The sequence below is a fragment of the Triturus cristatus genome, chromosome 4_2, assembly GCF_964204655.1.
Source record: "Triturus cristatus chromosome 4_2, aTriCri1.1, whole genome shotgun sequence".
NCBI lineage: Eukaryota > Metazoa > Chordata > Amphibia > Caudata > Salamandridae > Triturus > Triturus cristatus.
In genome coordinates, this window is record NC_140586.1 from 559,409,174 (window position 1) to 559,434,611 (window position 25,438).

Consider the following 25,438-nt stretch of genomic DNA (forward strand, 5'->3'; position numbering starts at 1 on the left):
AAGAAGAGAACTTGCGTTTACAATTTTTTTTTTTTTAAGGAGACCTTAATTTTTCTTGTTAATTTGCAAAATCTTATTTTACAGTTGAAACTAAGAAAACTAGTAACTTGCTTTCTTTCCCACCCCCCCTTTTCCATTGGTGGCCCCATATGTTTCGACGGAGTATGAGACCTGGCATGGTCTACTCTTGTTGCTTGACTAGTGTTTGGATTTGCCATTTTCACTAATTTGAGTCCTAAACGAGCTAGAAGCTTAACATTGTTGCGGAAGTCCATCCTCCAACTTTAATTTAGTTTCAAGAGGACCTGTTATGTTTTTCTGCTAGTGGTGTGCTTGACAAATGTCTGCTTCAGAAATCTAGCTGCTATATGATGATCCCAAAACGACTGAGCTCTCTGTAGTTGGTCCTTCGTCAGCATGTGATGTTTCAAGACGGGACTGATAGCAGCTGGTATGCAGCATGTATGAATGTTCCAGGTAGGGATTGTGTAAGTGATTTTGTTACCACCTCTTCTTTGCAGTTGGTTGATGTCTTGCAACCTTATGTTGTTAACCTGTGCTCCCAGAACCTGTTAATTTTGGAGCTTGGTCCTTTTTTTCTACAACTTGCCAAGGGGGTTTTCTAAAGCAAGGGAGATCTCTACTTACCCCCGTGTGTTAGTAGAGATTCTGTTTGTAAAGGGACATTGAATAGTATATCATTTGTTCAGGATTTGACAAGGCGTAAAACATTAATATTTTGCTAACAGTAAGGGTGTAAAACCTAGTGATGGAATCCAGCCAATGAAGCAGTAGCTTCATTTAGATATACATAGTATATGCTGCAACGGTATGAGACCAGGTTAGAGCAGAAGCTTATCGCATGTCAAACATCATGTGAAGTACAGCTTGAGTACAGCCGTTCGAGCAGGACAGTTGCTCAACAGATGGCCTTTCGTACAAACTATCCCCTCTTTACAAAATTTCTGATTTTCAGCAGCATCAAAAGTTTTACTAGAATTCAGTGCAACAAAGGAGACTCTTGGAAACTCAGATAAATCAGTAAATTCTTGATAAATCAGTTGCTGTTTTAAATTGTGAAGATTTATTGCTAATTGTTAGCCCTTAATCTCCATGTTTTTAGTATGGAAATAGGAAATGCTTTTTGATTAAGCCCCTAATTTGGTCTGGTGTGGACCATGACCTTTTATTTTATTAAAATTCTGTCTGTCTCTCGCTAGATCTGCTGGCTTTACTGTGAGTGACAGCAGTTTGCTCATTCACAAGGAGCATATCTGTACACAAAGTAGTTTTGTTCAGTGCCAGTAACTACTGTCAGTGTGTGCTTTGAGACCAAAAACTATTTTTGCTTTTGCCAATGTTTATATTGGTGAAGGCCCGGCAGCTCCCACACTAAGGTTTTACAAAAACCATGCCAAAACAATTCTCACATTGACAAAGCTAAAAAGCTGACCACCAATTTCAGACCTACTGGCTTTGCCAATGCTTGTTTATTTGGGTTTCCCATAATATCATTGAAACTGGTTACACTGATTTTCCATTATGAATATTTTTGGGAAATACTAGCATGCATCAACACATGTTACTACATTATGCTGCAAAGTAATGGTACCTGGAATTTTACAATAGTTTTGCAAAATGTGTTTTCCCTGCTTTCATTTTTGTATGAATATTTTATTTTGAAAGCAAAGAATCGATCTTTCTTTCAAGGTTCAGCAAATATTTACATCAAGTCAGAGCACATTCTGATAGCATTATACATAGCCTCATATTGCTAAACTTTGAAAACGTGTGTACACATTTTTATACTGAAACCACTGTCCGTAGTGCAGTCAGAGCTTACAACATTTACTTAGAGTTCACCCTAATAATAAAGACTTTCAATTAATGAACCATAAATACAAGTTTGAACAGCATTAACATATGGACAAAAATATTACCTTAAAACTGGAGACAGTGCCTTTCCCTGATCAATAATGTAGTACTGCAAACTGGCAGCCAAAGGGTTGGGCCTACTTGTCCTAAGGACAAAATACAAATGAAAATTTGTTGTCCATGACCCCAAACAATGTCCTGGGCGTTGGGCCATAGGAATTCCACATCCCTGACTGCAGCCACGGCCCGTGCAGTTTAGAGCAGTGGGGCCGGGTGAAGGGGGATTTCGACGGATGATGATTAGGTAACATTGAATTAATTACTTTCCATCGTCCGTCCAAATTCCCTGCCCCACCGTTCTTACCTGCACGGGCCGTGGCTGGAGTACTGTACCTCTTTGCAGTCTGCTACAGCATGGATAAACTATCGTATTCCCTGTTAAACAATGAAACGGGGGTCACCTACTGTATATTTGTGACTTAGTTATTGATGAAATGTAACAAATTTAGGAAAACATAATTTATATGGAGTAGTCTGGCATCCTCCTTTTTAGTGTGGGGGCCTTGTATGCCATCTTTGTGTATACTTGTTTGTTTGAACTTAACACTTGTTTGATCTTTATCAGATGGAAGAAATGTACAAAAAAGCCCATGCTGGTATACGTGAGAATCCAGTTCATGAAAAGAAGCCAGCAAAAGAAGTTAAAAAGAAGAGGTAATGTGGTCTCAGATTTTATGCAAAGTAACTTTTTGGTAAACTGTTCCAAGCAGTTTACCCTACCTTTTCCAAGCTCCTCCTCTTAAATGTCCATCCAGGTTTGGTTTGTTCAGCTATTGGCTGTATGAAGTACTTCTATAGATACCTTTCTTTAAGCGTCGGCTGGTCCTCTTCGAAGCGCCTTTCACGGACTCCGTTGTAATATCCCATCGTTAAAGAACCATTTTTCAGGTTTGCTGTGCAGCTCGAGAGCAGTTCGTTGTTTAAAAAAAAAACGTTTTTTAGATGCCTTTTTACGGTTGAGATTCTGCCAACTGAAAGTCAAAGGTCCTTGAAATGTTATCACATGACCGTGTATGTATCTATGTATGTTGGGCTGCTGCAGGTGTACTTAAGGACCCATATCAAGAAGCATTTCATAGTGCTATAAAGATGGGCAGGCCGACAAACTAACATTTATAACGCAGCTTCAGACCTAAATTTTAATGTGTGATAAATGCATTTGTTTTGCAAGTGTTAAGCATGTAGTAGTTCACTTCCTGATTATCCAGAGTTATTATATACCGAATGAGACTGCACTAAAACACACTATATTTTCACATATGAACTAGGCGAGGGTTTGTTCTGAGAATTACATTGTAATTGCTTTGCCGTGTATTCCGCTTGTAGTGTTTTTGTTTTATCTTTAAAAAAAAAAATCCTTTCAAGAAATAAAGATAGCCATACATAACAAATTCCAGAGATTATTCAGTCACACCACGATTACATGGATTTCATTTGTTATAGGCGTCTCGTCCTTGCAAGCTGAACCTCTCTAATTGTAGTTTTATGGAAACTTGTAAAATATTGTGGCTTCTTGTAGGAAGCAGAGGGTAGATAATTTACTACCCTACATACATTAGGTAAAAGGTTCCTGTGCACAAATGTCAGCTTGCGTATAAGCTATATTCCACTGCTGAGTGAAAACATTGGGAGCCATTTTTGCTAGAATTCATTTCTTACTCTTCGGAAATGTACCTCTTTTGATATAAGGTTGTAGTGCACCCTTTCAGTTAATGCAACAGATCATTTGTCCCAGCATAAGTTTGCTTACAGTTTTGTTTGTTTGATTATAGGTGGAATCGTGCAAAACTGTCTCTGGCTCAGAAAAAGGATCGTGTGGCTCAGAAGAAAGCAAGCTTCCTCAGAGCACAGCAGCAAGCTGCAGATAGTTAAAATGATTTTCTCAATTTTCTACAAAGATAAAATGCTAAAAATAAATATATTGAACCCAAACTTTTGTTTTTTTTGTAGACCTCTTTATCTTTGCGCTTTAAATTCGAAGCGATTTTGTTTTTCACAGGTTGACATCCTGAAAATAGAATAGAATTTTGGTTCACCTTATATTATGCGGAGTTCTCGGTGGGAAATTTTGTACCACACTAGACTTGCCAGTAAGGCAACTTTAAAGTAGTAATGTTTTTCTTCATGTAATGGTTAAAATACACCCTGGCGTGCCATCTTTCACATGCCCACTGGGGCTGTGATGTGGGGAGTTCTCCAGTATTTGGGGTGTCTTTCATAGATTCACATGCTTGAATATTCCCCGTCGTAGAAGTGGGAGTCCCACGGTATATAAAAAGCAATAAGCGTCATGTATATACATATACATACATAACCACATAATAACATATACATATCCAAATAAACTTTATATATAATTCAAAATAACATATCAAGTGAAAATACCATAGGATAGCATTGACACATAGGAAAGCATGGAGAAAAAGAATCAATTTACTGACATATCCTTGTCATTTTAGTCCAAACTCTAGCCAATCAGGCGCAAGCACCCTCTAGAACCTTCTCCTCAGAGGCTCAGGCCCTCATATTTTCTACCGCACGTCGTGTGAAGGGAGTCTCCCTGAGCTCTGCTCAGTTCTTTGGTCTGGTTTGAGTTTTCTCATCATGTCTTCAAGTAAGAAGTCTCTTTTCCGTCCCTGTTCATCTTGTGGGAAGTTAAGACTATTTTTCTGAGGACCCTCATGAAAAATGTATCTATTGTCTTTACCCTGACCATAAGGTGGCCAACTGTAAAATCTGTAGAACCTTCTCTCAAAAGACTTTGAAGGACAGGGAGGGTTGCCTATTATTGTGGCTTCAAAAACTGAAGGATACGGATAACCCCCTTTCTGAGGTGGAGAGTGTAGCCTCTGTTCGAACAGGAGTCTCCTCCAAGCGTAGTAGTGTTCAGGACTTGCCGTCACCCTTTTTGAAAAAGAAGAGACTTCATCTTGAGGAAGTGTCTGCAGGCCAAGTCTCTTACTACGCCAGCGCCGCCGAGACCTAGCTCTCAGGCGTCTCCGACTCAGTCAGCGCATGTTTCTAGTCAAAAACGCGCAAAACCGTCGACGGCCCCTCCGTCGACGAGATCTGCCACTTCATCGACCTAGTCGACGGTGTCTAGCAGATTTCCTTCATCGCCGACTTCGTCAACGTTTTCACCGTCGACAGTGGTGTGTTTCCCTGAAGACTATTTCGTCGCCGATTCCACTATCTTCTTCGTCGACGACTAGGAAGCTCGCGCTTCCGTCGACTTCTAAATTTTCGTCGACTATAATAAAGAAGTCATCGCCGTCGACGCTCACAGCATCGTCGACGTCTTCGTCGACGGCAGACTCGTCGGCGCGGGCTTCGTTGACTGCACCCTCGTCGACATCGACGGTGGCTTGGTCGACGACTACTTCATCGACAGCCACTTCGTCGACTATCGTCTTGACAGAGGTGTCAAATTTTGCAACGATGCCTTTGGTGCCAATGTCTACACCAGCGCCAGTGTCGGTGGACAACTCCTTGTTGCAGCGTCGCCATGCTGTGCTGGATTCTGTCATGATGCCACAGGTCACTCGGCCATCTCATCAGCTATTCCTCGGTTGATGAGGAACTTTCGGATTCTGATTACTATGTTTAGTCCTCTTTTCGAGATGCTCGTAGTCCTTCTGAGCTTCATATTAAATGCCAAGATTTTGAAGAGGATGACTATTTGCAAGACTATTACTGTCAGGAGCAACATCCCCCTGCACAAGTTCCCATGGCGCAGCTCCCTTTGTCGCTCATCTCCAACCTTCAATTCATGTTGGAAGATTACAATCGGCGCTTTCCGGCTTCCTCTCATAGCGCTCCACGTGAGACGCCATCTGCTGTTCCGTCTACCCCTGTGTTGCCAACGATGCCGACACCATCCGCACCTGCATTGGTTCCCCCTGCAACAGATGAGGTTGTGGATAATCTGGATACGGAGGAGGGAGAGCTTCATGATGACTCTATGGCGGACTGGGATGACTATCCAATCAATTCGCCCGCATCACCTCCAACATTGCCAGTAAATTCACCACCTGTCGAAAGAACAGGATTCCATCAACTGATGGAAAGGGCAGCTCAACGTTTTCACCTTCCCATGGTGGTTAGGGAGGAGGACTGCTTTCTGTGCGACTTCAAGTCCCAGCCGCAGAAACCGGTACGAGCCGTGCCCAAATAGACTTTATCTGTAACGAGGGCATTAAGCTAATAAACTCCAACTCCATCCTGGTTGTAATCCCGCGACTGGAGAAGTACAAGGCCCCGGACTCTTCCCCAGCTTGCTTAGTGTCTCAGCCTAAGCCAGACTCAGTGATCACCCAGGCGGTGCAACGTCGCTCCAAAAATCCATAGTCTCCGCTTTCTTCACCTCCGGATCGTGACGGCCGCCGCCTGGATGCCATTGGCAAAAAGTTTTCAACCATGGCTTCAACAACAGTCCGAGCAGCAAACTCTTTGGCCGTCCTCGGTCGTTACGATCGACAAATGTGGTCGGACATGGCGGCTTTGGTTAAGCTTATCCTGGAAGATTCTAGAGCGGAAGCTCTAAAGATCCTGCAAGAGGGTGAGAGGGCATCCTCCGAAATCGACTACTCAGTCGACATTGCCTCCACTGGTTTTCGTCAATTGGCTGGAGCCGCTGTTTTAAGACTACTGGGTTGGCTTCGTTCCACCTCGTTCCGACAGGAGGTTCAGGCCAAGATTCTGGACATGCCGTATGACGGAGAATTATTGTTCGGCCAGCATGTGGAGGACGCTTTGCAAGCCATCAAGAAGGACACGGAGACGGCTCGCTCACTCGGCACTCTCCTGTTCCGGAAGCAGCCTTTTCGGGGTGCGCGCGGCCGCGGCACCTCCTCTTCCTTTCGTGGGTCCTCTTCCCAGTACCGCTCCTACAACCAAGGAAAACAATGTTGTTCCTCACAGCCACAACAGTCTTACAGGCAGCAGTCTGGCAAATCTTGTAGAGGAAAATCCAATTACAGGGGAAACTCTTCCAAAAAACAATGACTGGGTACATCAAGGGTCCCCTCTTTCCAGTTTTTCCCTTTCTCCAGTTGGAGGACGAATCTCCCAGTTCTTTTCGACTTGGTCCTCAATCACTTCGGACCGCTGGGTTCTAGGCATTATTTCAAGGGGCCATGCCCTAGTTTGTAAAGGTTCCCTCACACACCTCTCCATCCGGACCTCCTCCCGCTCACCTCCAAAAACTTTTCAACCAGATCCAGATAATGCTCAAGAAAGGGGCCATCGAAGTGGTTCCGAACTCACAAAAGTGGTTGGGGTTCTATTCCCGTTTTTTCCTCCTACTAAAGAAATCTGGGGAGTGGCGCCCCATCCTCGATCTAAGGTCGCTCAACAAATTTCTCAAGGACCAATCATTCCGCATGCTCACGCTAAAGGACATCCTTCAATTCTTCTTTCAGGGCGATTTCATGACAACAATCAACCTTCAGGATGCTTACTTCCATGTGCCCATAATTCCACGCCACAGGAAGTACTGACGTTTTCGTGTAGGTCACAGGGATTTCCAATTCAAGGTCCTGCCCTTCGGCCTCCGCTCAGCTCCGCTGGTCTTCACAAAAATCCTGGCCCCGGTGGTGGCCCATTTGAAATTAACGGGCATACAAATATTCCCGTATTTGGACGATTGTCTCATCAAATCTCAATCCTCCCACCAAGCGGCCCTTGATACTCAGCGCTGTCTCAATCTGTTTCAGTCTCTGGGCTTGTCGATCAACTTGCAAATTCTCGGCTCACGCCAGCTCTGTTCAAGACCTTTCCCGGCGCTACCATCGATACGAGCAGGGCTATGGCCTTTGCCTCTGCAGATGGCCTTTGCCTCTGCAGAGCGGCAAACACAGATTCAACAGCTTGCAAGCTCCATCGCAGCAAAGCAGTCAGTTTCAGTCCGCACATTAAAGTCCTTTCTGGGGATGGCGTCCTCATGCATCGCTTCGATCCCGCATTGCAGACTGAGGAGTCGTACCATTTAAGAGGAATTGGACAAGCAGTGGCGTCAGGTCTCCGGTTCCTTCAACGACCAGCTCGAGGTGACAGCCCGCATGGCTCAGGTGCTGCATTGGTGGACTCGTCCTTCCAACTTCGCAGCGGGAACATCTTTTCTAACGACGGCCCCAGAGCTCGTTCTTACCGCGGACGCATCTATAGAAGGATGGGGCGGACATCTTCAAGATTTATCCGTCAAGGGCAAGTGGACAAAGGTTCAGCGTTCCTGGCACATCAACAGATTGGGGCTGATGGCCATTTTCTTGGCGATGAAATCCTTCCGCCTCCAGCTCCAGAGGGAGTCAGTCCTCATTCAGACTGACAACACCACCTGCATGCACTACCTGAACAAGCAGGGCGGGACAAGATCTCCGCTGCTTTCCCGACTGGCTCGGAGGATTTGGAGTTGGGCCATAGTCCATCAGATTACGCTCCTGGCAGTTCACCTGCCCGGCATTTCCAATACTCTGGCGGATGCACTCAGTCGGTCAACGTCATCGACCCACGAGTGGGAATTGCACCAGCCGACTCTAGACTTTGTCTTCGGCCTTTGGGGTCGCCCGACTATCGACCTTTTTGCAACCCCACAGAACACCAAATGCCAGTCCTACGCAAGCTGGTTTCCCCACAAAGGGTCGTGCGGAAATGCCCTTTCGATAAATTGGTACAGGATATTTGTGTACGCTTTTCCGCTGATCCCTCTGATTCCTCGAGTGTTGCGGAAGATGCGGCAACAACCATGCCAGATGCTCCTCATAGCTCCACGGTGGCCTCGGCAGGCATGGTTCTCGGAGTTGCTCCTCCTCTCCCAATGCGAACCCATCCTTCACCCGAGGCCGGACCTTTTAACAATGAACGACGGGCGGATATGCCATCCGAATCCCAGTCCACTCAGCTTGTCGGCTTGGAACCTGAGCACCTTGAATTTGCTCATTTGAACATTCCACCAGCTTGCAGGGAGGTGTTGGCTAAGGCGAGGGCGCCTTCCACAGTGAAAACTTATAAGCTAAAGTGGAAATCGATTTTGTGTGCGTCGGTCCACATACATCCAGTGCACGCCTCCCCGGAACACATTCTGCCGTTGTTCCTGCAGTTAGCGCAGTCTGGACTGTCACACTCTACCTTAAAGGTCTTTCTAGCGGCAATATCTCTTTCGGCAGGACGGCTCGTGTCCTCTCTATTCATCTAGAGTAATACAGCAATTTTTCAAGGGTCTCTTCCAAATGTTCCTGCCCATTTGGCATCCTCCACCCACGTGGCGTCTTAACATCGTATTGGCACAGCTCATGAAGGCGCCCTTTGAGCCATTCCATTCGGCGAATTTCAAATTCTTAACTTGGAAAGTGGCCCTCCTCCTTGCACGGACTTCCTCCCGCAGAGTCAGTGACATTCACGCCTTTACAATACAACCTCCGTTTCTTCAATTCAGATCGGACTGTGTAATTCTCCGCACTAATCCGGCTTTCATGCCTAAAGTACCATCCGATTTCCATCTCAATGAACCAGTAATCTTGACCTTTTTCCCGCATCTGCAGTCTCCGGCGGAGCAGAGTCTACACTCTTTGGACTTAAAGAGATGTCTTAAATTTTACATCAGCAGAACACAATCCTTTCGCAAGTCGGATCAGCTGTTTGTGGCCTACGGACGCACTTGTAAAGGGCAGTCAGTTACCAAGCCCATGATTGCCTGTTGGGTTTCTTCAGCAATCTCCTTTTGCCATCCAAGGGCTGGCAAGCCTCTTTCTTCTGGAGTAAGGGCTCATTCAACGAGAGCAATGTCATCTTCCACTGCCCTGTTCGCTGGTGTACCCATCCATCAGATTTGCCGGGCAGCTATGTGGTTCAGCAGGCACACGTTCACAAAGCACTACTGCCTGGAGTCGATTAATAAAGCGGACACGGCTGTGGGACAAGCAGTTCTACGGAATCTGTTTAAATAAGGTGAGCCTCTGCTACTTCCCTCCTCCTTGGGTATTCTCAATTGCGTATTAAATACATTGTCATGGTATTTCATGCAATATTAATACGGCCTTGTCAGCCTGCTGCTGCTTACTGCTCACTATTCTATTCAAGCATGTGAATCTATGAAAGACACCCCAAATACTGGAGAAGAACAAATGTTACTTACCTGTAAACTGTGGTTCTCCAGTATTGGTGTCTTTCATAAATTCACTTGCGACCCACCCTCCTCCCCTCAGAGGCTCTCTTCTCCTCATTAAACTTTTTTTTTTTTGTCACTCTCGTGCTATGAAAATCTGAGGGCCTGAGCCTCTGAGGAGAAGGTTCTAGATGGTGCTTGCGCCTGATTGGCTAGAGTTTGGACTATAAAACGACAAGGATATGTCAGTAAAGTTATTCTTTTTCTCAATGCTTTCCTATGTGTCATTGCTATCCTATGGTATTTTCACTTGATATGTTATTTTGAATTGTATATAAAGTTTATTTGGATATGTATATGCGGTTATGTATGTATATACATGACGCTTATTGCTTTTTATATACTGTGGGACTCCCACTTCGATGGGGAATATTCAAGCATGTGAATCTATGAAAGACACCAATACTGGAGAACCACAGTTTAGAGGTAAGTAACATTTGTTCTTCAATGCCGCCCATACACATGCCTGATAGTAGTTAGTGTGTGTAAAGGGAAAAATATATTTCCCCTACATTTCAGCTTCCGCCTTCCTCTGGTAGTACAAGATGGTTTGCTCAGTGGCTGCACAGATGATTGTCATCTGTGCAGCCTCTGAGCAAACCATCTTGTCCTACCTGAGGAAGGCGGAAGCTGAAATATATTTTTGGCATTTGAGTCAATCTGTGTGTCATTTCTTAGCTATTTGATTCCTTTGTGACTCGTATCTTTTGGGATCCAGGTTTTTTCCCTGCCTGTTTTCTTGTGTGATCCTTTGTGTGTGTATGTATGTGTATATATGTGTGGGTGTGTATATAATTTTTTTTTTTGATGGCATGTGTGGATAAGTCGGCCATCTAGTGTTTGGCTCAGAAGTGTGCAATTTCTTTTTCTTCAAAGAAGTCTTTTGAGTCACGAGGCGTCATCTACATCTAATTCATCTGGGGGATTAGATTCGACTGCGGCCCACTTGGACCTTCACCTTTTGGGATGGCAATTCTTGTCTAAGTTCTTTCCAACAGCTGCCCAATTAATGATGAAATTGGCTCCCTTTTGGTTTTTGCCCATCTTGTGACGCCAACTTCCCATGCACCGATTTACACCAGGTGTGTAACTTGTGCTTGTCTTCAGAACACCAGGAGGCAACCTGCAAGTCCTGCAGGTCTTTTCGATCCAAAAAGACATTACACCGATCGAACAGCAAGAACCCTTCAAATGTATCGGAGGCGTCCATGCCACACAGGACCTCTACAGTTGTGGTTATCGAGGTATTTGAGAAGTTTTATATAGCGCTGGCTAGACCCGTAGGTATCCTAGCGCTTTACATGAGAATGGACATAGTTTCAGAACATTGTTAAATCATTTACAGTTGCCGTTACCACTATATGTTTAGGAGGAAAAAAAAGTGATCTTGCACAATAAAAAAAGATTTTCGCGAGTAGCATATCCAAGACACACGTCTTTTGGGGGGGGGGGGGGAGTGGTATACGGGAGGGGAAAGCAGACAGTCAAGAAGACCTGAAGGTGGAAAGTACTCGAGGGGGAACAAAGCTGTAAGCTAGACCGATGAAACCGTGAAAAACAATGTCTGATGTTCGGCTGGGTAGGTGACTGTCGAGGGGGAGACCCAGAGCCAGACGCTTCTATAGCTACATAGGACAGCTCCACGGGCAGCGGCCAAAGGGTACTCTGGCTCCGTGGTATGTACAAACAGTTTTAGTTTCAGCCTGTGGGGGGTATCGTCCTCTTTCCAAAGAAAGGGTCAGTCTTGGTGTTACTGGGTGGCATCGTCTGCCTAGTCTTCAAGCTCACCCCCAGGTTGAAGGACGTAGGGAGGGATCACTGGCGATGTCAAAGGAAAACTGTTTCCTAGCAGTGGAAGTAGTGGAAACTCATGTCTGTAGGGGGGCGGTGCGTAGCTGCAGCCAACGACTACAAATTCAGGAGCACCTACAAGGCATTAAGGACTCTGGTTTGATGGAATGCTGGGGTAGCTTCATGGAATCCTGCTAACACAGTGCATCAGCTGCTGTAGGAACGTCTGCCGCATGTAGAGTGTGGTCTCAACAAGTGTTGGGCGCCATCTTGACTGCAGAGTATTCAGTTGCCTCCACAAACGCAGCCAAAGAGATATTGTGAAGTTGCAACAAATCAGGGGGCCACTGATGAAGGAGCGCTCTCCGTTCGTGCTCCATATTGTACACCAGTCTGAAATATGCAGCGAGATGAGTGCAGAAGAGGTTCAAATGGGGCGATCGCGGCTGCCATTATAGGGTCAAGCAGGTACAGGCAGCATATTTGGACCAAACGCCGAAGAAAATGCTATACTCCGCAGCCAAATGGTAACTTGAGTAGAGGAATTTCCTCATAAGCAGCCGCTTGGAGAAGTAAACGGATGTCTCCCTGGGCTGGAGGAGCTGCGATAGATGGTGTGCGTCCGCCATTTCCGCATTTCGAGGCAGTTCATTCGCCATATTGGGGTCAGGCAGAGGGTAGGACAGTATTGCCAGCTATGCCATAGTGTTGCCTGGTCCTTAAATCAAGCTCATCCCTCCTTTGACTTGGGAGTTCTCTATTCCACTCGCGGGAGCTCTTGCGTGGTTTATGGTCCCCGTCTGCTTCTTTCTCATATGGCTGCCATTTTGGAGTCAGGAATAGCAGGTTGGAGGCTTCTGTTCTCGAGTGAGGAGGGCCTCTCCGTCAATTTTCTGTGAGAGCCGGTCCCGATTTGTCTCCGATGCAATCTCACTTCTGTCCGGACCATGTCCTTTCCTCTCTGCTGAGACCGCGGATCCAAGACGCCCTCTTCGTCTCCAGGAGTCTTCCTCCCGTCCTCACTGCTAGGTCCCATGTTGTTCCTTCCTCTGGTGAGTTTTGAGGTACACTGACCCCCACTGTCCTCTCCGTGTTGTGTGTGGAGGGGATTCACCAAAACTACCCTGAGGCATCCTCTTCTAACAATAAAAATCAAACCCACATCCTCCCCAAGAGGATGTTATATAGGGTCATATTGAGGAAACCATCACAAGGCACAGGAGGGTTTAACAAACCTACGATCTCCAACACCACACCTTGATTTGATGACCATTGTTCCCCTGAACACACTGCACTTGTTGGGAAGACTACATCAGTTCTTTCCAGCATGGCAAAATATCACATTCAACAAGTGGGTTTTTGATATTATCCAACATGGTTATTGCCTCGAGCTCACATCAACGCCTCCTAACCTCACACCCGGACTGTCATCAGACCACCAACAGCTCCTCAGAGTGAATTAAAGCTTGATTACAAAAAGTAACAATAGAACTCGTGCAGTCACAACGAGGTACAGGTGTCTATTTGCTTCCTTGTACCCAAGAAGGACATGTCTCTGAGGCCAACCCTTGACTTCAGACAGATATAGTCTTATCCGAACACTTCCACACAGTCGCACTACAAGATGTCATTCTGCTGTTACAACAAGGCTACTTCAAGGGCTGCACTGGACCTAAAGGTCGCCTACTTCTACATCCCAATTCATCCAGCACATTGTCGATCCGATTTGTGCTAAATGGACCTTTTCAATTCAAAGTGCTCCCATTCGGGGTCACCAGAGCATCAAGTGAGTTTACCAAATGCTTAGTGGTAGTAGCAGCAGCTCACTTAATGCAGACGTTTTCCTCTACCTAGACTATTGGCTCATCAAGAACACTACTCGACAGAAGTGCTTTTAACGTACTCTGACAACTGTATACCTACTTAACCAGCTAGGTTTCTCGATCAATGCAGTCAAATCTCCCCGGTAGCCACTTTAGATACAACCGTATCTAGGAACCATCCTCAACTCAAGAAAGGGATAGCTTATCCAAACCCAGCTAGGATCCAATCCTTCACAACACTAATTCTACAGTTTCACTCACAAATGCCACTAACTGAGAACAGTCCAACTTCTTGGCACTATGGCATCATGCATAGCCATAGTACCTCATGCCAGACTCACTGTGTCCATTATAGGAATGCTTAGTGCATCAATGGACTCAAGCGGAGGGTCTGCTAGAGGATCTAGTGCTGATCGTCCAAGCGTACCACTCTAAAATGGTGGGATTCTAAATCTGCTAAAAGGACTGCCTTTTCTGGGTCCAGTTCTGCAGAAAACCATAAACCATGCATCACTCGCAGGGTAGGGAGCGCATTTACAGGACTTGGACATCCAACCAGACACATCTACATATCCATCACCTATAGCTCCTAGCTGTTCATCTAGCACAAAATGATCCTCTTAAAACCAGACCTGATTACCATGTATTATGTATAAAAACGGGGTAGGGGGGCCACCAAGTCTCCACTATCTCATCTAGCATAGACCATCTGGAGGTATACTGTTCCAAACAAGATACACATCTTAGTGGAGTATCTACCAGGAGTGAAAAACAACTTTGTAGATCTCCGCAGGAGACAACCATTGGTACACAAGTGGGAACTCGACCCAGAAGTCCTCCACCTTTCTTCCAATAATGGGATCACCCAGACATAGACCTATTCACCACTATAGTAAATGCAAAAATGACCAAACTTAGTCTCCAGGTTCCCACAGTCCAAGGGCAACGCACTATGGATTGGTTGGTTAGGGCTACTTGCTTACGATTTTCCACCTCCTGCTTCAGTTTGTCATTTGCAAACTTCGGCACAACTCTCCAACGCTCATCCTAGAAGCTCCCACATGGGCTAGACAGCCATGTTTCACAACACTACTATAACTGTCAGTAGTCCCACACCAGCTACTTTCAAACAGGGAGGATCTTCTCACTTGAAACCAGGTAGTAGTCGGGCAGCCACACCCCAGATCTCTCAATCTTGCATTCTGGTTCCAGAGGCCTTAGAATTTGGGTACTTTAAATCTACCTCAACAAAGCATGGATATTCTTAGAGGAAAGGGACCACTACTAGAGCCTGTTGTGTGGCAAATTTGGGTTTTTTGTTAGATAGGGAGTTAAAATGTAAAGATCAAGTCAACCTGGTTACTTTCTCCCCCTTCCATTGGCTTAGAATCATCAAACAAATTAGAAACATTTCTCCAGGTTGATTTTGCTGAAGGCGGTAGTCCTTGCCTTCGTTTTCATGGCTGGATTATTGTAATAGTCTGTCGGCCTTCCAAAAGGTCAACTTAAGAAGCTGCAGATCACTCAAAATGCGACTGCACAATTCCTTCTAAAAATTCCTAAGTCTCAATTCGTTGGGTCAACCATCAGACAATTGTATTGACTTCTGGTTAGCCATTGTATCATCTTTAAGGCACTCTGCTTAGCCTATAAAACACTCCACGGGTAAGCCCCAGCGTGTTTTAAGAAAAACCTGGTGTGGTACATACCAGGCAGAACTTTGCATTCCTGTTCTGCTAGAATCTAAAGGGTTGCTTCCTTCAAACTCGCCACGGGGGGGGGGGGGGGGGGGGGGGGAGGAGCTTTTTCAGAAACACAGCTGTTCACTGGAACAGTCTGCCACTCAAACTGAAATTGGCATCCTCCATGTTTTTAGGAAGCGACTCAAAACCTGGCTATTTAATCTGTGATCTCCTTTAACTCTAGTCAGATTATCCTCGGCTCTTCTATGCTCCATAAAGCGCCAAGATGCCTCCGGGCATTCGTGCTCTAGAAGTTGCATCATTCATTCAAAGTGGAAACACTTTGTTCACTATTTCCATTCTAAAAATATTAGCCCATTAACAGCAAAACCTAAAGATATTGTTTATTACTTTCACATTTACAAACATCTGCTCTAGCCTTTACTTCCATTAACGTACACCTCGCAGCATTAGCAGCTAATCTCCAGTCTGAAACCTATTTCTATATTCAGAGTTCTTGTTATCAAAGCTTTTCTGGAGGGACTCAAAAAAATTTGACCTCAGTGTGGTGTTAACAAGATTAATGGGTCCCCCCAAACGATTCTCTACACCTATGCCCACTCTGGTTTCTATCCTGGAACATAACTTTTCTTATTGCAATCATTTCTCAGGTGTTTCAGTAAGCTATAAGCATTGGCTCTAGAAGACCATTTTTCCAACTTCAGAGTCAGTTGTACTAGGTACCATCCCTAAATTCCTTCCAGAAGTGCCCTCGCTGTTCCACATAAACCAATCGAGTTGGTAGTATTCTTTCCACAACCAGATTCTGTTTCAGAAAGAGCTCTGCACGCTACATGTTAAAAGAGCACTAATGTACTATATTGAACTCAATCATTCAGAAAAGCGCAACAGCTGTTGATTGGCAATTTCTAAAGCAAGCATTTCAGGTTGGATTGTAAAATATATACAAACTTAAACAAATCCTACCTATCCCTCCAAGAGCACATTCAACTCGCAAAAAGGAGCTTCCATGGCCTTTTTAGACAACGTTCCCATGGCTGATATATGTGAGGCAGCTACATGGACTACACTGCATATGTTCATGCAAGATTGTGTAGAGGTCATTGCCCGTCAACAAGCTAATGTAGGCCAAGTGGTTCTTGGCACATTATTTCAAACAAATGCAGCCCACACTTTGGGAGGAAAACTGTTTTATAGTCTTAAGCATGTGTACCTACAGCCACACATGCCATCAAATGGAACATGTTACTTACCCAGCAAGCATTTGTTCGTGTCATGTAGTGCTGCAGATTCATGTGTGCCCACCACCCTCCCCGGACATCTGTGTTTGTTGCAATTATCTTAATTAGACCCTATTCTATCTTTGCAAGGTCCGCTCACTGGGATACATCATGCTACACGCTTCATCCGTCCAGCCAAAAACAATCTTCACAATGGAGTTGAGGTCCGTGCGCGTTGCAAGTGAAGTCACTACACCTTGTGACTCGAGACTTATTTGAAGAAAAACAACTTCTGAGCCAAACATTAGAACACACTTGTGCGAAGCATGTGAATCTACAGCACTACATGCCACAAACAATGCTTACTGGGTAAGCAACATTTTCCATATCATTTCACAAATGTTTCTATTTTTTTATAACTGAACAACCCGCACTAAGGAAGTCATGTATGGTACATCAACAAAAGTAGAGCTCAAATCGTTGCAAATATAATCATTATCATCGAACCAGTTTCCCACTCCCGTACAGTGATCCATTGGTAACCAGTGCATGCCGGTGGCAACTGTCATCGTAGTGAGGGGACTGTTTTGGACCAAGAAACGGTTGTTGGTAAGTTAGTGGGATAGTCTTGTGAAACCTTATAGACTCAGATCTGTTGAAGTCTCCTGTGTCGTGTGATTGGCAGACTTCTGCGTATCGCTCCCTGTGAAGTGTTTTCTCCAGGGGTCCCATATCTTATGAAATTTTCTCGGGCAGCCTTTGCTACGATATGTGACTTATTGGCTGTCGTGTAAGTCCATCCCCCTTAGTCCATTCCTGTATGAACGGTCTGTCGGCCACTCCCCAGTGCCTAGCTATGTCCCGTTTGGCCACCACCAACCCCAAAGAGGCAAAGATCAACTGAGTTCTAATTGCGTCTACTTCGTAGGGATCCCCAGGACCACGAATTTGAGTTCCATCGTTAACGTTACCCCCAAGACCATTCCCAATTAGCCAATCACCTGTGTCCAGTATGGCCGGAGTGCGGGGCAAGCCCAGATCGTATGATAGAAATCACTGTTGGTGATCTTGCACATCAGAGACCGTGGCGACACTGCTCTCCCCATCCTATGGAGAGTTTCCCTATCTCAGTACGTATGATGCAATATTTTGAATTGTATTTAATCGAAGTCGAGCCTTTATGGCCACCTGCCTGGGGTGCATCAATGCCGCCTCCCAATCTATATCCTCTAGGGTCCCTCGCCCATCTTGTTCGGAGACCTAGCAATCTGTCGGGAAGATTATTGATGGTTTTATATGTGAAGGAGACCGCTTTACCAATAAGTTCCTGCTGTCGGAGCCTACCTTCTAAGGGAAGAATATTCCTGGAGTTGCTCATGTGGGATGTTCACCCGCCACGTGTGTCGCTATTATGCATATTTAAGAAATTGAGATTCAGCCATATATTCTTGCTTAAATTTAGTCCATGTTTTAAATTCCCCTTTTTCAACTGTCTCCTATCGTGGAGATTCCAAGCAGGCGCAGGTCTTGAACCCAGTGAGGTTACACATTTCTCGAAGCCAGGTCCCCTCCCAGAGCAGTGTGGAACAAGTAATCTGTTTCGTCCAACCCAGGGTCTTGCTAGCCCTCTTCCACACCAACAGTCTCACTTTAGTCGCCGGCAGCAGGCGTGAGCTGCCCTTTCCCCATATAGATAATGTAGGGGTGTGTTTGAGGTTGCATTGTCTCCCTTTCAAGAAGTTTCACAGATTCTTAAACTGAAGAACAAAAAAATATAACTCTTTGATACATACACCAATACAATGTCGTGAACACAACTGACTCATTCCAAGCAGAATATGATCAGATAGTCTCAACTTATGCACCAGTAATATAATTATTTGCTAACCAGAATCAAAGGTTATTACAGGGGGGTGGGGATACATGAGCATTTCAGCATTGGCTGGTTTAGTCGTTTAGGCCACCCCGTGGAACAGTTACCACGTTCCACGTATATTTTTTAATTTATGATCAGCCCAGGCTATTGAATAACATTTCAAGCCATGATGCACCAGTCCATATTGTTCTCCGTATAAGCTCTTCATCGACAGTCATGAATGTAGAAATACCTGCCAGCAAGCATGGATCATGGAAGACTTCACACGCATCCAAAGAAAGTACAAATAACCGAGATGAGATCTGGCATTTTTATATGCAGCAAAAATCTCTAAAGCCTATGGAGGGAATTTTTCTTTTTTTTTTTTTTTCAAAGCTTCACCTGCATAGCGCTTGTGCTTGCAAAACCTCTTGTATTTAAAAAAAAAAACTAAACAAAAAAAAAAAGCGAAAGCCTACCTATTACTTACCATTGGCTGGCTTTCACATCACTTTACTTGACATAGCCTGGCTTCCCCGTCACTCGTTTCCTTGCTTACTGTTGGTCAGTACCACCTCCTCCTCTCCGTCTTCCTTTTGGGCTTTGGGTTGAGTCTGTCCTTTTGTGGAGCCTGGACCAAGTATTGCTTCCGGTGTCCTTCCATGATGCTTGTCAAGATATGCTGCCTCCAAGTGATTTGCTGTTCGGAACTTTAACTAAAAACATGCGCTGCTTCCCTCTGAAGGATGTATGGAAAATGAGTTCAATAGTGGTGGGTGTGAATTACGCTCTGCTGGCTGCGATTTGCCTACTCTGACTCCTGACAAACTTCGCCAACTGCTGCGTGGAAGTTGTTTTTGAGCTCGAGTGCGAATTTGCACCCCATAGTGCAATTTTTGGGCGCTAGGACGGCACTGTTTTTCTCAACGCAGGCGGTCATGACAGTTTGTGGTGAGAAAGCTGCTGCTCTAGTAGAATATGTACTGGAGCTGCAGGAAAGAAGCCACACCCACCGGTGCGCCACTTGGTGCCGTTCGCGTTGAATTTGCAGCACGGAACAAGCTCTTGGTACAAAAAAATCAGCATGGCCTGCCGAATTCCACCTGCTCGCGTAACTCTGCTGAATCTCTTTTCATAGAGTGAAAATCCGAGTGCCTCCCACCCCTAGTTTTTAATGCTTCAATTGCACAGGCTGCAATAAAAACAAACACGTACTCACATTTTTTGCTTGTCAAAACGTGCAATTTATTTTCTATTTGCAGAAACAGCTGCTGGAGATTGATTTCAAAGGCTTCCACCTGCAACCAAACTGTACAGAACAAGCATTGGCAAAACCAATGGGTTTCACCTATGTGAATTCTTTAGGCTTTGTCAATATTTTTTCCATGTTGCACAGCAGGTCATCTGCATAGGGGAAACCAATTGCCTTTCCAAAGCTCCCCCCCCCCCCCCCCCCAAGTCTAATTTTAACAGAGGTGTGAGAAGTTGGCCTGATGTATGATGTCACTAGTTCTAGTGTACACCTTGTATCCGTCCAAACAACCCTTATGGTGATTGGTTGTAAAGTCAACCTTATAGACCAGCTATCCTAGTGGTAGCATGGACAAGAGCAGTCTTAGGCTAAACTCTGAATGGCATGTGAAGCCAGCTGTTATACTATTTGTAACCCCTTGAATACCAAATGAAAGGACACCACAACAGATATATATATAATATATATATATATATATATATATATATAATGTGTATTTATTCTAGTCAAACCCTCAGCACTCTTTATGAGATTAGAAGTAAGTACAACACAGTCTTATTTAAGCATACATTAAGTCACACAGGTAGGTAATACAGTTAGGCCCTAGGGGCCACGCAAACCATATACTAAGTAAGTGGTATGAGGACCACTGTCACGGAAATAGGATAGGCCTAGGGAATCGCTGGGGCTACACTATACTACCAAAGGTTAGGAAGTAGGAGGCCCACGGGATTCATGTGCAGAGTGGAAACACTCACGCGTAATGCGTATAATCGATAGAAATAGTACAGTTTAGAATTAATAGGATTTAGGACACTTCTGGAGTAACTAGGAAGTCGAGACTTGAGAACTAGACACTAGGATAGTCAATACCCTGATGAGCACCGGAGTACCCAAGTTACCTAGCCCACGGGCTGCGGGTGCATAGGTGTGAAGTTGCGTCGGGTTCGTCGTCGACTCCTATGGATGCCTGAAGGAAAGATGCTGACAGGCAGTCAGTGAAGAGTGTCTGGTGGATCCCAAGGCTGGGATCAAGAAGGAAGGATACCTGCAAGCAGAAGTGAGAGTCTGGGTCACTAGCCAGTGACCACGTGGAACCAGGAAGGAACCAGGCGATGTCAGGAGATTGCAGGTGAAGAGGTGAAGCTTGTCGCAGCAGCCACGGGTACCAGGAGACGTCGAGGACGACCAGGACCAGGAGGCGAGCTGCTCCACGAAGGCTCGTGCTGTCGGTGGCGTCTAAGTTGAACTAGGACTCACCAAGCCTTGGCAAGCGGAACCCACGAAGAATGGAGGACTTGCTTCTGGTGCAGACCAGGAAGGTCTGGGGTGCTTCTCTTTCGCAGAGGAGCAGGAGCCAGTCTGGAGGAGCCAAACCAGCAGTGGAAAATTAAACGTGTGTCGTCACAGAGGTTACTAGCCAACGGGCAAGTAACCGGACAGACGCGGCAAGCAGGAAAATCCAGAAGGGCCCCACGCAGGACTTGTGGAGTGTGGGGGGCTGATCTTCGGTGCAGATGGTGCTTGGGGTTGGGGCTTCTCAATCCCCAGTGCACAACCTCGAGGGGGCCTCAGAAGCTGCGCTGGAAGATACTCGCCACTTTTCCCAGGTAGCCGGTCCCACGTCTCTCGTCGCCTCCACGGATCTCAGCTCGGATGTGGATCAGGGTCGGAGAAGTCTTGAAGTCAAGGCTCTGGCCAGGCTCTGCAGTCGGTCCCTCGTAGAACTTCAGCAAAGCAAAGGGTAAGTCTCTTGATGGTGCCTGTTCACACAGGGTGGCCACTCCTTGGCCACAAGGGAGATTCTTCAGTCTTCTTCTTTCGTCGAATGTCCAGAGTTTCTATTCAAGTTGCAGGTTCAGGATAATCTAATCTCCTGGGGCCCAGCTACCACACTTATACTAATCTGGGGGGCTGGGTTGCCTGCTAGGTTACGCCTTATGGGTAGGACCTGGGAGGGGGGTGGTTACACCCCCTTCCCTTTGTTCAGTTTCGCGCCAGGACTGGGGCTGGAGTGCCCCAGCACCGGTTTGAACTGGACTATGCATGGGACACCTTGTGTGCCCCAGGCAGTGTCTCGTCTCATTCAGCCCTCCCTGCCCCAATACACTAAAGTCTGTCTGGGGAGGTGCTAGCACCTCCCCAAGCAGGAAACCTATTGTCCAGGCCTCCCTGGCTGGGAGGGCTCCCCAGCTGCAGGAGGTCAGACTCGTGTCTGTGGCAGCAGCATCCATTTTGTGATGCTGAGGCTTTGGTCAGAGTTAAACGGCAAAGTAGGATTTTAACATGTCTCTCCCTCTAGAAGGGAGGAATAATATCCTCGTCACCAGAAATGGTATGGGGGTATTATTCCATAGTGTTAGACACCTTACACGACCTGTTTTGATAAAGCCAAACCATAGTTACCATAACCGTTTAAGATTATAAGGCACTTTAAGAGTATATGGTAGGCTATATCATAGAACAGCTATAAGGACATGGTTCCGAAAGCTGCAGACAGGCTCAGCTCATGCTAGAGCACCATCTCACATGTTACCAAGCACTCTGCCTCCAGGATTGTTCAGGCCTGCCATAGGAGTGGCTGATAGGTACACATGTGTCTATTTTAAGGGTAGATATAGGTATACTATATCTAAGCAAGTGGTGATTACACGACCTTGCCCCAGCTGAGTGATCAGCCAGTTGTGTCTGATTGGAAGGCCAGGCCAGGGGTGGCATAATACATGATGCAGCCCCTGGGAGGCCTAGGGTACACCTATGCCCTGGGTACCTAGGGTACATTGTACAGGGTCCAATAAGGTGATCCTTACCAATTGGGTATGTACCTAGGGTACATGGAGTCCATTTTAAAGAGAGAGCAGACAGCCTGAGACCCTGAATGGCAGGATCTCAGGCCAACTAAGTCGAAAAACCAGCTAGACACTAGGCAAAAAGTTGGGGGTAACCATAGTCAGATATCCACCTTCCTACAAGAGGCGTTTCCCTTACAGCACCATTTCCTGTAGTCCGTACAAAGACATTCCTTAAGGTCAAATGGGTAACATTGAAAAGGAGGGGAAGGAAGCAGCCTGGTAGGCATATTCTAAGATGATGGAAACATGCACTGCCCCTTTAAGGAAACAGCATTTTTTATCTCCCTGTAGGCTCTGTACTGACAGTTGCTTCAGAGCCTCAATCTTTTCCAACTTGTGCTGAGATCTGTAAACACTTCATGGGGTTTTAACGTGTTTTGGCAAGAATTTTCCTCTTAATTCCAAACTGCTTTGCTTCATTCGATGTCTAGAAATCATCTGAAGCTTTCCTTCTTCAATTAGTACTTCTTGAAGGGGAATTTTGCACCATTGCCTTCCCTTTTTTAATTTTTAAGTGAACCATATGTCGATCAAGTTGGTAGCTTCTGATCCACTTGCTGCCCCAGTGGTATGTTTACTATTGTCACACGGTTAAAGAGTGTAAATTTGGTCAGAAAATGATGAAGCAATCCTTATAGGACTGGATAGGAATTCCACTCTGAAGCAAGTTAAAAGATCTTGGTGCTGAAGAGGAGGAGAAACATGACAGTAGAACAGCTAGGAAAGGCTACTCATCCACTGCAACAGAATCCTCTCCTTTCAGAGTAAGATATACCGAAAAGAGTCACTGACACCGTTTGCACATAACCTGCAACTCCTGATCAATGTTGAATGTTCCAATGGTGAAACCGATTTCTAGGCACTCTGCATCAACAATGACTATTTTCAGCATTGTCAAAGTACTCCATATTGAATCACTCTCACTGTAGGATATTTACATTGATTATTTGCCTCATTCTTTGCTGGAGGACACCCACTGCCATAGAATCCCCTGCAAATGGTTGTACCTAATGAAATTCCTCTTTGAGAACCTCCCTTTGAAACTGGTCATGATTTTTAGGTGCACTGTCTGAAGTCAGGAATATGCCTGTTCAGAACAATCCAGATGTACCTCAAGACCTGTCCCTGCCTACTCTGCATATTCATCCTCCTACTGGACACCCTGACAGTTATCCTGAGGGGCAGAGGCGCACAAGTGGAACAGGTCCCTCACAAACACCACACCCTTATCACTTTCTGACAGTGTTTCATGGTCAGACACAATTCCACCTCATTTTTTAGGTCTCGCCTAGCTATTGCGTAGCAATCGCAATGCGAGACTCTAGTAAGGGGCTCCCAAAAGTGCTCCCAAAAGTGGATTGCATGGCGAGCACGCGCACAATCGCGTGCATCGTGCCGCCATGCAATCCCATTTGGGGAAGCGCTTGAGCCCACTGGCGCCCTCGGCATCATACTTCAAAGGGTCCGCTCCCCCGCTTGGAATGCGCTCCCCCGCCAAGTGCACGCGCGCCACGCTCTGCCGGGCTTGTCTTGTTCTATCTGAAAGAAACACGTTAGTTAGATTCCTCACCTTAGAATATCCCCAGGTGTCAGGCTGGATCCGGAAAGATTTTTCGTAAGCAATATTCCTTGTGCATCGCTAGGCGTCGTCTGCAGCTCCGCGTCCGTTGTCGGCGTCGTGCGCCGGAATGACGTCGTCTGAGTACTTAGACGCCGTCCTCGCTCGCTGACGTCAGTTCTTTTTTCCGCGCCAGACAGCGCCGATCCGGGAAGAGCTTACCCCTTGGTCAATTTTTGACACTTTTTGGTCTTTTGTCGACTCGACTCTGGTGCCGGTAGGATGCCTGGATTTAAGGCCTGTGACGCCTGTCATCGCCTGATGTCGGTGACGGATCACCATCGCCAGTGCCTTTACTGCCTGGGGGCCGACCACGACGCGGAGTCGTGCCCCGACTGTCAGGCCTTGACCTCAAAGGCTAGGCGGGAGCGGTCCCGTAAGCTTCTCGAGCTTCGGCACTCGGCTACGCGCCGCTCACGGTCCCGGTCCAGGAGGAGGTCCAAGGACCGGTCGTGGAGCCGCAGTGATCATCATCGCTCGTCGGGCTCGAAGTCTTTGGGTAAGTCGAAGCGATCCAAGAAGTCCAAGAGGCGACACCGCTCTTCGGACTCCCATCGCGCGACTCGGCCGAGGGTTAGGGTGGTCCCACCCCCGCGGCTCCGCCGGAGCCGCGTCCGTCCCCTCTGGAGCCGCGTCTGTCCCCATACCCGCCGGTCCCTGGGACTGACGCGACTCCGGCGGAGGTCAGTGCCGTCCTCTCGGCCATGAGGGGCCTGGCTCTGCCTTCGACGCCTGCCGGCGCGCCTTCGGGCCCTGCGGGCTCGACTGGGCGACCTCGCGTGCCAGCGGCTCCGGCCCCGGCGCCAACTTTGGTCCCGACGCCGCAGGTCCCCGAGAGATCCAGCCCTGCATCTGTCGGTGCCGGTCGACCTCACGACACCTCCGCCGGCGCCGACACCGGTTCCACCTCCAGCGCCGTCTCCGAACGACGCCGTTCCCCAGTTTAACCCCTGTCCGGACCAGGCGCCGCCCGGCGCCGCAACCGACGCTGATGGATGAACGTTTCATCTACCGTCCGGCGCCGATCGTTCCTCCTGTTTATCAGGAATCGGATGACGGGGGCGCCTGGGAGGGGTCTGAGGACCCTATGGCCCTCCAGGGTTAACTTTCACAGGACTGGGCAGACGAACTGGGGGATGCCAGTGGTCTGGACACTTCGCCGGACGCTGGCTTCATCTCTCCTCCGACTGTGGCTTCGGAGGAAGGTGCAGCTTTTTCCGTGGTGCTG

The 25,438-nt window shown here is 46.6% G+C and overlaps 1 protein-coding gene and 1 non-coding gene across 3 annotated transcripts in view; both read left to right on the forward strand.

Moving 5' to 3' along the window:
* The window catches only part of RPL5 (ribosomal protein L5), a 38,188-nt gene extending 34,321 nt beyond the window's left edge, over positions 1 to 3,867 (forward strand). For both annotated transcript variants that reach the window (XM_085602192.1, XM_085602193.1), the window contains exons 7-8: positions 2,501 to 2,589; positions 3,708 to 3,867. In XM_085602192.1, coding sequence (XP_085458318.1) covers positions 2,501 to 2,589; positions 3,708 to 3,807 — 189 coding nt within the window. In that variant the 3' untranslated portion in view covers positions 3,808 to 3,867. The remainder of the gene's footprint in view (positions 1 to 2,500; positions 2,590 to 3,707) is intronic.
* On the forward strand, positions 364 to 449 carry LOC146834688 (small nucleolar RNA SNORD21). The gene has a single exon (XR_014960958.1). It is a non-coding gene; the product is annotated as a small nucleolar RNA SNORD21 (small nucleolar RNA).
* Positions 3,868 to 25,438: the final 21,571 nt, after the last annotated feature.